The sequence below is a fragment of the Cervus canadensis genome, chromosome 29 (genome assembly GCF_019320065.1).
Source record: "Cervus canadensis isolate Bull #8, Minnesota chromosome 29, ASM1932006v1, whole genome shotgun sequence".
Classification (NCBI taxonomy): domain Eukaryota; kingdom Metazoa; phylum Chordata; class Mammalia; order Artiodactyla; family Cervidae; genus Cervus; species Cervus canadensis.
Window position 1 is genome coordinate 43258724 of NC_057414.1, and position 14729 is coordinate 43273452.

Here is a 14729-nt window from a genome sequence, read left to right on the forward strand (position 1 = left end):
GCTCTCTCCCTCCTGCGGGGCTCAGCCGCTCTGCGCCTTTTCCACCGCGCGCCGTCCTCTCGGCCCTGAGCCTGCCTGTTGGCGCTGTAGCCCCGGCAGCTGCCCACACGTGTGTGTGTTCCGCACGTGGCTGCTCGGGGATCAGACCCGGTTCACTTGACAAGTCCTCTGCTGCGGCGTTAGCCTCAGCAACCGTACCCCCACATGGCGTCAGTGGGCTACAGTCAAGGTGTGGGCCTCCCTTCCGGAGGCTGCTGTCTGGGCCCAGTGCCTTCTCCATCTTCTGGAGGCTGCCTGCCTCCTTGTCTCATGGCCCCTTCCTCCAACTTCAAAGCCAGCCCCTCTCACTGTCCTGTTCTCTCTACCCTTGTGTTTACACCGGGTGTCCTGGGATAATTCAGGATCATCTCTGCAGTTCAGAATCTTTAATTTGGTCACACCTGCAAAGCCCCCTGGCCATGTAAGGTACGATGTTCACAAATCCTGGAGATTAGAACGTGGACCTCTTTGGAGAAGAGGGAGTGAGTGAGTGAAAGTCGCTCAGTCCTGTCTGACTCTTTGTGACTCTATGGACTATACAATCCATGGAATTCTCCAGGCCAGAGTGGGTAGCCTTTCCCCTTCTCCAGGGGATCTTCCCAAGCCAGGGATCGAACCTAGGTCTCCCACATTGCAGGGGGATTTTTTGCCAGCTGAGCCACCCGGGAAGTCCAAGAATACTGGAGTGGGTAGCCTATTCCTTCTCCAGAGGATCTTCCCAACCCAGGAATCGAACCGGGGTCTCCTGCGTTGCAGGCAGATTCTTTACCAACTGACCTATGAGGGAAGCCCTGGAGAAGAGGGAGGAGAATGTTATTCTGCTCATAACTTCTTCTTCTTGTTCAGTTGCTAAGTTGTGTCTGAATCTTTGCGACCCCGTGGATTGCAGCAGTCCAGGCTTCCCTTTCCTTCTGTCTCCCAGAGTTTGTTCATGTCCATGTCCACTGCATAGGTGTTGCTGTCTAACTATCTCAGTCTCTGCCACCCGCTTCTCCTTTGGCCTTCAGTCTTTCCCAGCATCAGGGTCTTTTCCGATGAGTCCCACCCGGTTCCTCTGTCCATGGAATTCTCCAGGCGAGAATACTGGAGTGGGGGGCTTCCCAGGCGGCTCAGTGGTAAAGAATCTGCCTGTGCATGCAGGAGACGCTGGTTCCAACCCTGGTCTGGGAAGACCCCACATGCCTCGGGACGACTAAGCCCACGAGCCAGGACTATAGACTTGTGCTCTAGAGTCCGCGGGCCGCAACTGCTGAGCCCTCGGGCCTGTGCTCGGCAGGGAGAGAAGCCACCGCAGTGAGAAGCCTGCTCACTGCAACCAGAGCATCGCCCCTGCTCGCCACAGCTAGGGAGAAGCCTGAGCCGCAGCGAAGGCCCGGCACGGCCAGAAACAGACAGATAAATACAAGGAATACTGGAGAGGGCGGCAGTGCTCTTCTCCAGGAGATCCTCCCAACCCAGGGGCTGAATCCGGGTCTCCTGCATTGCTCATAACTTTTACCAGGCACTCGCTTTGAGTACAAAGCATTTTGACCATTCTACTTGCATTTTACATGATCTCACTGAATATTTATCACAGTGGTAATCACAGACCTCACTGATTTTTTATCATAATTTGTTACTTTTAAGTATCATGGGTACCCATGAGGACATTTTGTTTTTCAGTTTATTAGACTGCACCGGCTCTTTGTTGGCAGCATGACGGATCTTTAGTTGCGGCCTCCCTGGTAGCTCAGCTGGTAAAGAATCCGCCTGCAATGTGGGAGACCCCGGTTTGATTCCTTGGTTGGGAAGATCCTCTGGAGAAGGGATAGGCTACCCACTCCAGTATTCATGGGCTTCCCTGGTGTCTCAGACGGTAAAGAATCTGCCCACAATGCGGGGGACCTGGGTTCAATCCCTGGCTTGGGGCGATCCCCTGGAGAAGGGAAAGGTTACCCACTGGCCTGGAGAATTCCATGGACTGTAGAGTCCATGGGGTCACAAAGAGTCGGACACGACTGAATGACTTTCACTTTCACTTTGTGACATCTAGTTCCCTGACCAGGGATTGAACCCAGGCTCCCTGCACTGGGAGTGCAGAGTCTTAACCACGGGACCGCCAGGGAAGTCCTGAGGGCACTCTGAAGAATACTCGCTTTGCAGATGGGGAGACTGAGGGTCAGGGGGCTTACACAGATTGCCCGAGGTCATGTGATCAGTGGAGGAGCAAGGGGACCCAGGCTGACTCCAGAGCCTGGTTCCCATCCCTGTGGTAGACTGCTAGGCAGAAGGTTTAATTAAAAATTTTTTATTGACATGCAGGGAAACTGAGGTTCTACAAGCCTCATGATGTGGCCAAAATAAAATGAGCTATTTTCTGACATACAAATACAGTAAAGTACAGAACAGTGGTCAGGTCGGAGAACTTTTACATACTGATATTTGTACATCCATAGAGGCATCAACACAGCCTGTGCAGCTTCCATGCAGATCAAAACCAGGAAGCTTCCAGCCCCCGAAAGGCTCTTAGTCAATCTCACTGGCCTTCTCAGGGCTCACTGCTGCACTGACGTCTGTCTACATGCTCCAGTTGTGCCTTTCTAGAGCTTTCTATCACTGACCGTACGGTGCGTGCTCTTTAGCATCTGACTCCTTTCAGTCTAAGGACTGAGATTCACCCACTTTGTTATTCTGTCTTACTGCTGCGTCATGTCCATGGCACAAAGATCGTGCCTTTTTTTAAACCCTTCCTACTGTTGACGGACTTTTGGTTGTTTCCTGCCGTGGCTGTTACACACACTTGCCACTGTGTGCGGTCTCACCTGTGTCCTCTGGGGACGCTCTGTGCACATCTCTTGTGCTGCAGGCGGGGAGTTGCCTGATGTCAGGGTAGGCGCGCATCTGGGCTCAGTGGGCCCTGCCGGTTTCCCAAAGTGCCCACAATCTTTACAAGCCCGTCGTAGGTGGCCAGGCTGTGGGTTGGCGCCCATGCGGTGCCCTGGCTGACACCGCGCCCCCGTGTCTCCGCGCAGGTCAGGAGCGGGTCGTGATCGCGGATGATCTCCCGCACCCCTTCGGCCTGACCCAGTACAGTGATTACATCTACTGGACAGACTGGAACCTGCACAGCATCGAGCGGGCCGACAAGACCAGCGGCCGGAACCGCACCCTCATCCAGGGCCACCTGGACTTCGTGATGGATATCCTGGTGTTCCACTCCTCCCGCCAGGACGGCCTCAACGACTGCATGCACAACAACGGGCAGTGTGGCCAGCTGTGCCTGGCCATCCCCAGCGGCCACCGCTGCAGCTGCGCCTCGCATTATACCCTGGACCCCAGCAGCCGCAACTGCAGCCGTAAGTGCCTCGCTCTCCCCCCGCCCCTCACTCCCACATGAGATCAGCCTGCCTCTGACAGATAAGGCAGAAAGAAGCGTCTTATCTGGGGTGCACATGGGCAGTTGGGCAGGTTGTGCACTGCACATATGCATACTGTTACCTGGAGGCTCGAGCTGGGCAGAAGACCTGTTGCTTCATCAAGACATGATTAGATGGGCCAAGCCCACAGCTGACACGTCCCGTGGGAGGCTCTTTGGCTGTGAAAAACAGTCTCTGTCACTTATAGATTTGGACACTGTTCCAAATGCTTTTTATGGCACTTAATTCTGTAGTCTTGGAGAAGGAAATGGCAACCCACTCCAATATTCTTGCCTAGAGAATCCCGTGGACAGAGGAGCCTGGTGTGCTGCTGTCCATGGGGTCGCACAGAGTCAGACACGACTGAAGTGACTTAGCAGCAGCAGCAATCCTCCAGTCTATGGGATACGCAACATCACTGTCCCCATTTCACAGACAAGGACCCTGAGCACAGACACACGTAGTTACCCACCCAAGGCCACACAGCAGTGAGACTTGGAACCAGGTCTGAATCCAGGCAGGCTGGCTCCAGAGTCCCCGCGCCGACCCCTTACTGCCAGCCTCACGCCCACTTGTGTGATCCTCACACTGACCCTCTAAACGAGGTCGGCCTTTTCTCTTTCATTCCGGTACTCAGAAAAGCGAAGTTCGGAGAGCTGGAGCGTGACTTCCCCTCGGCCCACAGGGAGAACAGACGTGTCCTGTTGGCAGGCTTTTCTCCTGTGACCTCACCAGAGCGTTGCTTAGAACTCGGGCTCTGAGCAGCTGTAGACAGTTTACAAAGCTCTTTGTCACCCGGGGCCTTGTGTGAGCCCCTCGCGGCCCTGGGCGTTGGGAGGACTGGGCGTCCGCGGTCCAAAACTGTGGATGAGGGACCCACAGCCTCGAAGGGCGGAGGGGCTTGGGGGCAGTCCTCGGCTGGTATGTGATGGGACTCCCCACTCCTGGGCTCCCTTTGGTCCTGTTGTCCATTTTCCGGGGGGCGGGGCATAACCTCAAGAAGTCAAGTGGAGGCGCAGGTCATCCACCCCCCAGAGGGGATGTGACCTGGGTGCCAGCTTCCACGGCTGCAGACCCAGGGCCACAGTTGGATTCACGTGGAGCAGCCGTAGCTCTGACAGTGGCCTCTGCACATTCTGGGTCCCGGCAGCCCCGAGGAGCACCCTCTCCTGGTCTCACTGTTTACATGGTTTTCGGCTATTCCCTGGAGCTCATAGAAAGAAGCCCCTGGAGAATCCCACAGTCACCAGAGCATATCACAAACTTGTCGGTCAGAGTCTGAGGTTCACTGCCTTTCCCTCCTTCCGACTTAAGTCTTGATAATCTAAAAAGAAATGGGGGCCTTCCCTGGTGGTCCAGTGGCTGAGACTTTGCCTTCCAGCGCAGGGGGTGTGAGTTGGTTGGGGGGATAGGATCCCACGTGCCTCTTGGCCAAGAAAACCAAACGTAAAGCAGAAGCAGTATTGTAACAAATGTAATAAAGACTTTTAAAATGGTCCACATCAAAAAAAGGTGTTTTTTTTTTTTTTAAATGAGGGGCTTCCCTGGTGGTCCAGTGGCTAAGACTTTGCTTTCCTGATGCTGAGGGCCTGGGTTTGACCCCTGGTCGGGGCAGTAGTCCCACGTGCATCCACTCAGAGAGTGCATGCTGCAACCGAAGGTCCCGCATGCCTCAACGAAGGTCCTGTGTGCTGTAACGAAAACCCAGCGCAGCCAAGTAAACCTTTTTCAAAAAGAAATGGGTATCTAGTTTTAAAATAACACATGCACTTATAATAAAACACTGAAACGACAGAGACACGTGTAACACAGTCAAATTCCTCATAGTCCCCACCCTGCCGGCCAAGAATCGACTGTGTCCTCCCAGCCTTTTCCACGTCCGTCTTGCAGGTACACACACGGACCTACTTTTCACCATAGGGTGCGATGCTGCCCTCCCCACCCCCTCCCTCTTCGGCGCCGACACTGACCGGCGGCCCCTCCTCTGTCTGCCCCCCTCCAGCGCCCACCGCCTTCCTGCTGTTCAGCCAGAAGTGCGCCATCAGCAGGATGATCCCTGACGACCAGCGCAGCCCAGACCTCATCCTGCCGCTGCACGGCCTGCGCAATGTCAAGGCCATCGGCTACGACCCGCTGGACAAGTTCATCTACTGGGTGGACGGGCGCCAGAACATCAAACGAGCCAAGGACGACGGGACCCAGGCAAGCGTGCCTGCTGGGAGCGCTGGAGTGTGGAGGGGCAGCCGGGGGGGTGTGCTTCCAAGAGGGACTGGCCCTGGCGGCCTCTAGGCCACCACCACCCCCTTTTCTAGGCAGAGGGGGTGCCAGGGGAGCATGGTGGGCGGTAGGTGATGATCTGGGCCCCAGTTATGTCCTTGTGGGGTGTCAGGCTGAGTTGTGCGAAACCCTGAGATGATGACTCTATGTGGAAACTGAATTTTGCAGTTGTTTACAGAGTGCTGGTGGATGTCAAACTCTGTGGGATCTTTTTTTTACCCCTTTCCACAGTGGTTTTGTACAAGGACAGTTGATATTGGTTAGATTTGTTTTTTATTTCAGAGGATTTGTATACTGTCGGTTCTGCTATGATACAGTATGTGTGTTTCTGAAAATCACCACACTGTATAAAATGGTGCAGAGCAGACCCCAGGTCTGATGGGGGGGGCGGGGTGGGGGGGACTAGGAATTCAGCTCTCAAAACTCCATCAGTGACAAATTAAGCCAAAGAGAGGAACCTGGTGATGCAGAGGCCCTGCCCTGCACTTTAAATGGTTTGGTACATAAATGCAATGGCAGATGTGGCCCTTGACCTTTCAGAGACCTGAAGTTGGCTGAGGACCCAGGAGTCGGAGGGTTGCAGTTTGTGGGTTTTTGGTGGAACTGTGGAAGGAGGGTTGCCTGAGATGGGACGTAACATTGAAACCCCAGGATGGACGGTTTTTTCTCCCAGTGCACGGGGTCTGAGGGGCACTGGAGGCACGTGTTCACGCACCCCTGCTTGGTGCGGTGCCTGCTGCGTGCTCTGCACTTGCTAGTGTTTCTCCTGGATGGAGTTGTGCAAACTCAAAAACCACGCTCTGCTGAACTTGCCCCTGATACATCACAGCGTGGGAGCAGAGGCACATTTTCCAAACCTGAGTCTGGCAGAACTGACTGCTTTTCTGTGTTAGGTGTTTGTGACCCAGGCCAGGAGGGACGTTGTCGCTGCAGCCTCCAGGCTCATCCGGTGTATCCAGCCATGTGACAGGGAACTGTGGCCAGGATCCCAGTAGGACACGCCTGCCTGGTCATGCCAGTTTCGAAAGGCTCCTTTCACAAAAGCTATGGAACCCAGCTGTCTCCTTCTCGGTCAAGTAGCCACTGCAATAGCTTATGTCATCGTGGGGGAGTCTGGCACTGTCATAACAGCAAGGCTGTTTGTGTCAGGAGGGATTTTCAGAAGATCTTCCTGTCTGTAACGTTAAGTGTTTCTGTTCCCTGCCCCGAGCCGGGTACCAGGGCTGCCTGTACAGCCGGGCATCACGAGATACTTCGTCTGGCAACAATGGCCAGTTAGCCGTCCTTTGACGAGTGTGTCCTTGGTGGATGGTAGCAGCTCCAGCTGTGCCCGGGTGGGAGCAGAGCCTGGGGAAGATGGTGGGAATGGATTTCTTTCATATCTTTCCGGCTCAGGTGACAGTGACTTTGAGTCCTTTGGAGAACGTAAAGTGTTAATTGATGGACTGTGGCTTCCCTGCTGAGAAAGTTGCTGGGTGCAAATTGCCTTCAGGTCCCACAGAGAGGCCGTTCTTTTGCGTTCTTTTATGGTGTCTGCCAAAGGGGGGGAGGACTTTGAAGAATAGGGCCCTTTTAAGAGCACTTAATCTAGATAACGTTCATTTCCCTCCCTGCTGAACTCTGTTTTCCTGTGGCTTTGATTATTTGGAGCACCACCCCCACCCCAAGGATGGTGTTCTTCGTTATTAATTGCGTGCTCAGTTGTGCCTGACTCTTTGCGGCCGCAGGGACTGTAGGCCCCCAGGCTCCTGTGTCCTTTGAATCCTCTAGGCCAGAATACTGGAGTGCGTGGCCATTCCCTTCTCCAAGGGATCTTCCTGACCCAAGGATCGAACCTGCGTCTCTTGCGTCTCCTGCACTGACAGGCGGATTCTTTTACCACAAGTGCCGCCTGGGAAGCTCATTATTATCTGCTCGGCTTTTATTTTTCTAGTTAATTTTTTATTCTTTCATTGTGGTAAACATACATTACATAAAGTATGTAATGTGTACATAAAGTGTACCATTTTAGCCATTTTTAAGGGTACAGCTCTGTGGCATTAAGTACATTCATACTGTTGAACGCCCATCACCACTGTCTGTTTCTGATGACAGTCTGTCCCCGTTAAACACTAACTCTCCACCTGCCTCCTTCTCCCCTGGTCCCTGGCACCCACCATCCTGTTCTCTGTCTCTGAGAATCTGACAGCTCTTAAGTCCTGCCTGTAGGTAGAACCACACGATCGATGTCTGTCCTTTTGTGACTGGTTGATTTCACTGAGCACAGTGACCTTGAGGTTCATCATGGCAGGTATCAGAATTTCCTTCCTCTTTAAGACTGAATAGCATCCCACTGCATGTACAGAACACACTTTTCGTATCCGTCCACCCACCAGTGGACACGGGTTGCATCCGCTTTTGGGCCACTTAGTTAAGGACCACTCTGTCCTGTGAGGGGGCAGGCTGTTGATGGCGACATTGAGTTGGCTTCTGTTAAGACGGTTTGCGCTGGCATTGTACTGCTCCTTATGTGAAACCTGGAGTTCGGGCTTTATGAAACTGGCCAGCCATGTAAAGTTATCTCCTCCTTCCTGTCTGCCCGGGGAGGGACGTGGGCGCTGTGTCATTATACCAGGCACTTTTCTCTGCTGATTGTTCCGATGAGTGTGTGCCCGGCTCGCACATACCACCCTCCCCGGGGAGCCCGACTCTGGCCAGGGCCGGCTGGAATCTTGCTTTACTCCCAGGCCGTCGGCTGCACTGGTCTGCGGGCTTTGGCCAGAGAGCTCCGTGGCTCCTGAGAAAGGAGGGTGCTGGTTGGAGTTGATGCTTGCCTCCTAGGGCCCACAGCTCCCGGGGCATGGATGTTGTTACCTGCAGAGATGCGAGTGGCATACTTCTAGTTGCTCAGCAGGGCTGGACCAGAGGCTGCTGGGTGTGGGGGGGTGGGACGGTGTGGGGTTCCTCTCCAGCTGGGTCCTAGAGGCTGGGCCTGGGGAAGGGGGCTTCCTTTTGCCTGCAAGCCACCTCTTGCCCACCAGGTGACTTGTGGTTTTATTAACTCCTGAAAAGAGGCAGATAAAGAGGGTCTGCAATGAGCTGTGATCAGAGCATCATTAGAAGATGATTCCCTTCTCAGGAGAAGGGGCTTTTCATCCAGACCATTGGTGGCAGCAGCCCAGGAGTTTGGGAAGCCCCTTTGCACCAGGTCAAGTCACCCGAGCACCCGGGGGACCACATCCACCAAGGAGTCGGGCTCTGGCCTGGGAGGGAGATGAGGGGTGCTCCTCCTCCAGCATCAGTTCATGAAACGAGGGATTCCCTGTCAGTGACTCTGAGAGATAGGCTCATCCCTGAGATGCAGCAGATGGCACAACGTCAGGCAGAGCTCCCGGGAGAGGCTCGGGGTGGAGACCCAGAGGGATAACAGCCTCTGAGAGGGGTCCGCGTGCCCCTGTGCTCCCAGGATGCACTGCAGGGCGGCTCTGTACCCTCACCTGCCCTTGGAACCGCCCCCCCCAGCCTCTGACCCTCAGGGAAGAGACTGAGAGGCGGACCTCCAAGCTGGACACCTATTGTCCCGGCACCCTAAATTTTTGTGGTTCAGTCGCTCAGTCGTGTCTGACTCTTTGTGACCCCATGGACTGCAGCACGCCAGGCTTCCCTGTCCTTTACCATCTCCTGGAGTTTACTCAAACTCATGTCCATTGAATCAGTGATGCCATCCAACCATCTCATCCTCTGCCCCCCCTTTCTCCTCCCGCCTCAGTCTTTCCCAGCATCAGGGTCTTTTCCAGTGAGTCAACACTTCACATCAGGTGGCCAAAGTATTAGAGCTTCAACCTTAGCATCAGTCCCTGAGTACTTTAAAAGACAGTAAGACTTGAAAGTCTTAATCCAAACGCCTGGGTGTAAGGAAACAAGAAGGGAGGAGATGCCTTGAGCCGGGGGCCTGCGATCCTGGCTGACCACTTGGCCGCCTGGCAATCTCCCTCTCTGCGAGCAGGCCCAGGCCGGCCAGCCAGGGTGGGGCGGCTGCCATCTGGGTCCCGTGCCATCACCAGTGGCCGGGCCTGGCCCAGAGCTCATGGTGAGAACTCCCCCGGAGGCTGTCGAGGGAGCCCCTTCACGCTCAGGTGGACGTGTGGGCAAGAGCTGGCTGGAAAGGAAAGGTTCCAAACAGGGTTGAGATTTTGACGCTCGCTGTGGACCGGGTCAGAGGCCTCTGCCCTCCTCGCTGCGTCTCCAGCGGATGCCCGTTTCTTTATCGTCTTACAGCCCTTCGTTCTGACCTCTCCGGGCCAAAGCCAGAACCCAGACAGGCAGCCGCACGACCTCAGCATCGACGTCTACAGCCGGACGCTGTTCTGGACGTGTGAGGCCACCAACACCATCAACGTCCACCGGCTCAACGGGGACGCCATGGGCGTGGTGCTGCGGGGGGACCGCGACAAGCCGAGGGCCATCGTCGTCAACGCCGAGCGCGGGTGCGGGGCCGCCACGGGCTGGGGTGCTGTCCCTGCGGGGGTGCGCCGGGCGCCTTTCCCGTGCATGCTGACCTCTCGGGCTGGGAGGGATCTTCCACCCCCAACACACCCATCCATCAGGAGCTCCCCAGGGTCCCTGCCACCACAGCCAGGGGTTGGCGGGGCGAGGCAACACCAGCTCATTCCCAGTCGTGGGGAGGAGGCGGAGGCAGCCAGGGACGGCCTGGACTGAAAGCCTGTGCAGGGGTGGGGGCTTTGCTGAGAGACCCAGGCAGGATGTGAGCTCGGTTCATAGGTGTCGGACCATCCCATCAAATTTGAACCCTGTACAGCCATCCTTTCCATAGCATCCCAGGTGGTGGCAAGTTATTCACTTGCATAGGTCCCACCACGGGGAGGTCACTATCTGACTGGGAACTTCTTCCTTCCATGAAGCTCCCTGACCCTCCGACCGTCAGCCCTCAGGTTCTCTGGTAGGCTGAGACATGTGGACAAATGTGGAGGGTCCTGGAGGAAAGGACCAGGGCAGGGGGCGCCCAAAGCCCCATGACATGAGGTTAGGGACGTTTGGAGGTGGGAGGCAGGAGCATGGTGGTCACCCCAGATGCCCGCAGGGCTGGCCATTCAGAGCCAGAGGCACACCTGTCCAGGCCATGTGTGCTGGGGCTCCTGCCCAGGGGCTGTCATGCAGACCCGAGTTCAAATCCCGATTCCATCACTTACGGCCTGTGTGACCTCAGGCAGGTGACATGACCTCCAGGGACTCAATTTCCCATGAGCACCCGTGGGCTCCGTTAGTGCTGGTGGTTCTTCAGGGACCAGTGGAGGGGCCGCCACAAGTGACCACAGACTGGGGGCTTCAAACACGGAGGCCTGTTCTGTGGTTCCAGGGCCAGAGTCAAGGGCAGCGAGGCCGTGCTCCCGCCAGAGTCTGCAGGGGAGGCTCCTTCCTGCCTCTCAGCTTCGGGGTCCCTGGGTGCTCCTAGGCTTGTGACCGTGTCCCTCTGCTCTGCCCCTGTCATCACGTGGACCCGTGTCCCGTGGCCTCTTCTCTTTCTTAAGGCCACTCTCACTGGTTGAGGGCCCTTGCACAGCGTGCGGTATCTTAGTTCCCTGACCAGGGATTGAACCTGTGCCCCTCCTGCAGTGGAAGCTCGGAACCTTAACCAACTGGGACCTCCAGGAAGTCCCAAGGGTGGCCTCATCTTGATCCTTAATTACATCTGCAAACACCTTGTTTCCCAGTAAGGTCACATTCCGAGGTTCCAGGTAGTGTGAGGTCTTGGGGGACATTCTCCAGCCCCTCCAGCATGTGACCTTTCACCTCCGGGGGCCACCCCCTCGAGGCCGGGGTCATGTGACCGCTCACCTGCTGGATGTCCGCAGGCTCGGGGCCGGTCTCTCTGGGGCTTTGCCGAGGACGGGGCAGGACACAGCAGGTCCTCACTGCCGCCCTCCGCAGGTACCTATACTTCACCAACATGCAGGACCGCGCCGCCAAGATCGAACGCGCCGCCCTGGACGGCACGGAGCGCGAGGTCCTCTTCACCACGGGCCTCATCCGCCCCGTGGCCCTCGTGGTGGACAACACGCTGGGCAAGCTCTTCTGGGTGGACGCCGACCTGAAGCGCATTGAGAGCTGTGACTTGTCAGGTATGCGCCCCAGGGCCTCCCTGGGGATTGGTCCCTCGACAGCCACCCTGTCGGACCCGCCGGGATGCCCGCCTTCCTGGTCATCGGTCACACGCCACAGTCTGTCGGGGGGCCTGCTGCGAGGAGGCACATAGAGTCTCCCAGCCACATTCCAGGATGTGGGGCCCAAATGATTCCTGATTGGTAGAGTCCAGGGAGGCTCAAAGAGGGTGAGCCAGCTGCCCGGGGCCCCCGGTGTGGGATGGAGCAGGAATCCTGTGCCCTTTGCCTCCAGCACCCGCACTTACAGCTGCTTGGCCACGGCTGCCTTAGTCTGGGGGCCCCTGGGCTGGAGAGGAGCAAGAATGAGAGCTTGGAGGGGCTTTTCTGCCAGAAGTTGGGGTGGGCTGGGGGAAGGGGAGGCACCATGCTTTCAGGGGATCAGCAACTTGGGTCCACGGCCTTGGTCACAAGGCCAACCCAGGTGGGAGCAGGGCTATCTGAGAAGAGGTCTCAGGTCTGCCTGCTTCCAGGGAGCGTGCCCAGCCTGAGCCCAGTGTCCCCAGACTCCCAGCAGCCCTCCATTCTCCCAGAGCGAGCATGGGCTGAGCGCTTGGGGTGAGCCGCCACTCAGGGGGTGCTTATACCTCTCGCAGGGGCCAACCGCCTGACCCTGGAGGACGCCAACATCGTGCAGCCTGTGGGCCTGACTGTGCTGGGCAAACACCTCTACTGGATTGACCGGCAGCAGCAGATGATCGAGCGTGTGGACAAGACCACGGGGGACGCACGGACACGAGTCCAGGGCCGCGTCGCCCACCTGACCGGCATTCATGCTGTGGAGGACATCAGCCTGGAGGAGTTCTGTACGTGGGGAGTGGGCAGTGGGGGTGTGCGGGGGCCCCCGAGGGGAGGGAGCGCCTCTGTACAGACCGCAGCAGCCCCTGGACTGGCCCCCTTGGAGAAAGGGAGGAGGGCGGACCAAGGCCAGAGGAGGGCTGAGGCCGTTTTCTTTCTGGCTGTTGGCTGGGCCCAGTCTTGGTGTCCAGAGGCCACCCTCAGGCCCTCACCCCATCCCCTTCTCCATCAGCAACAGATCGGACCACTGTGACTTCCGTTTCTAGCTCTCAAACCCACTCTGCTTTCCAAGTGCCTGCGATGAGATTTGTTTGGCCCAGCTTTAGATGAATCACCCTCTAGACTGACTCCAAATCAACTGATTAGTAACCTTACTTACACCTGTGCGTCCCTCTGCCAAGAAAGGTGATAAAGCCATGGGCATGATAGCTTATCACATCCTCCCCAGCTGGGGAGCAGGGTGGGGAGTTTGGGGGGCACTTTAGGATTCTGTCTACCACAGCCTGGCTGTGTCCAGGGGCCTGAGAGAGGGATGTCCGTAATCGGGACCTCTGGTTCCGATACCCGGTCCTTGGCTATACGTGGATATGGAGATGTGTGTGTCTAAGTGTCTACCTGTCTCTGTTTTCTTGCTTTTCTCTCTTTATTCAGTACGTACACCTGGGCTGTCAGCTGAGTGAGGAGGGCCATCATTGTCCTTGTCTTGTGATGCCCACAGTCTGGCTGCCCTCAAGGCCCTGGGACTGCCCAGCCTCACCCCAGCCCAGCCTCATGCCTTGGCCACACTGCATTTTGACTGTTTTGCACCCCAGCCCTGTTTTCAGCATGTTATTACATTATATATGTTATTTCACAATAATTTATAATTTCAAATGAAATTATATTTTGCAGCTAAAAAAAGTAGAACTCAGTGAGGGTATTACTTCCCCTGTTACCTGGCCAATAAACACAAGGGGGCTTGGATTTGCAGCCAGAGCCCAAGCTTTAGCCACTGGGACTTTTTCTGTTAGGCTTCCTGCTCAGAATCAGGGACATGACCTCTGAACCGGTCGCTTCTTTGTTGCCTGCTCAGTGGTAATTTCTGCCCTTGTGGTCATCAGCTGGGTCCCAGATAAGTGAAGTCACCAGGAAACTAGCTTCTAGATAACCGAGGCTCCCCATACCTATGGGTTAGCAAGCTTGTGTTCATCTGGCCCCTTAGACCATGCTCAGCCAAGTCACGGATTCCTGGGTGTCACTGGCGGATGGTCAGAGCGGTGAATGCCCAGCCCACAAAGGTCAAGACCCGCTGCCTGCTGGTGTCGGCAGAAAGCTCCTTGGAACTGGGGCCAGGAGGGCCAGGAAATGTTCAGTGAGCAGGTTTGAGGTTGGAAACCGGGGACGTGTCTGTGACACAACTGAAGTGACTTAGCATGCAAGCACGCAAGAGGTGGAGACAGGGGAGAAGGCCAGGTGATGGCAGAGGCAGAGGCTGCGATGATGCAGCCACAGGAACAGTGTGCGGGGTCTGGAGTGCCATGCAGAGGCTCCTTGTTTTGGGCGAGCGTGGGAAGTCCTTCGGTGGGCTCTGCCGTGTTGATCTGGGACATGGGCCACCCATTCTGCGTCCGCACGCGATCCCACAGCTAACCTCTAAACCAGGGATGCACTCTGCGGCCTGTGGGTCCCTGTCGTCCTGGCTGCCTTTGCCCTGCAGCTGGCTGACCCGGAGTCACAACCGGTGGCCTGGCCTGTGAAGCCAAAATTATTTACTTTCTCATTTTTTATGGAAAAAGTTGGCTGACCCTGCTCTCAACTATGACTCTGCCATTTTAAAAACACCTAATCCTTGAGATTGAGGAGGAAAAAACCATGGTTTGTCTTCGGGGGTAGGGGTGAGGAGCAGAGTGCTCTTTGCCATTTCCTCTCACCTGGGGGAGGTCAGCCACCCTCCCAGGCTCCTAACCATTGTCCAGAGACTGGGCACAGGAGGTTAATGGAATTGAAATATTCAAGGTTCTGGGGGTTCACCACCTTTACTATGTTAATTTCCATGTGTGTTAGTTTACTGCAGCTGCTGTAA

The 14729-nt window shown here is 56.1% G+C and overlaps 1 protein-coding gene across 4 annotated transcripts in view; it reads left to right on the forward strand.

The window, feature by feature from the left end:
* LRP5 (LDL receptor related protein 5) overlaps positions 1 to 14729 on the forward strand; it is a 118727-nt gene that overhangs the window by 86289 nt on the left and 17709 nt on the right. For all 4 annotated transcript variants that reach the window (XM_043451206.1, XM_043451202.1, XM_043451203.1 and 1 more), the window contains exons 12-16: positions 3051 to 3374; positions 5437 to 5636; positions 9969 to 10177; positions 11640 to 11830; positions 12466 to 12675. In XM_043451206.1, the coding sequence (XP_043307141.1) occupies positions 3051 to 3374; positions 5437 to 5636; positions 9969 to 10177; positions 11640 to 11830; positions 12466 to 12675 (1134 nt within the window). The remainder of the gene's footprint in view (positions 1 to 3050; positions 3375 to 5436; positions 5637 to 9968; positions 10178 to 11639; positions 11831 to 12465; positions 12676 to 14729) is intronic.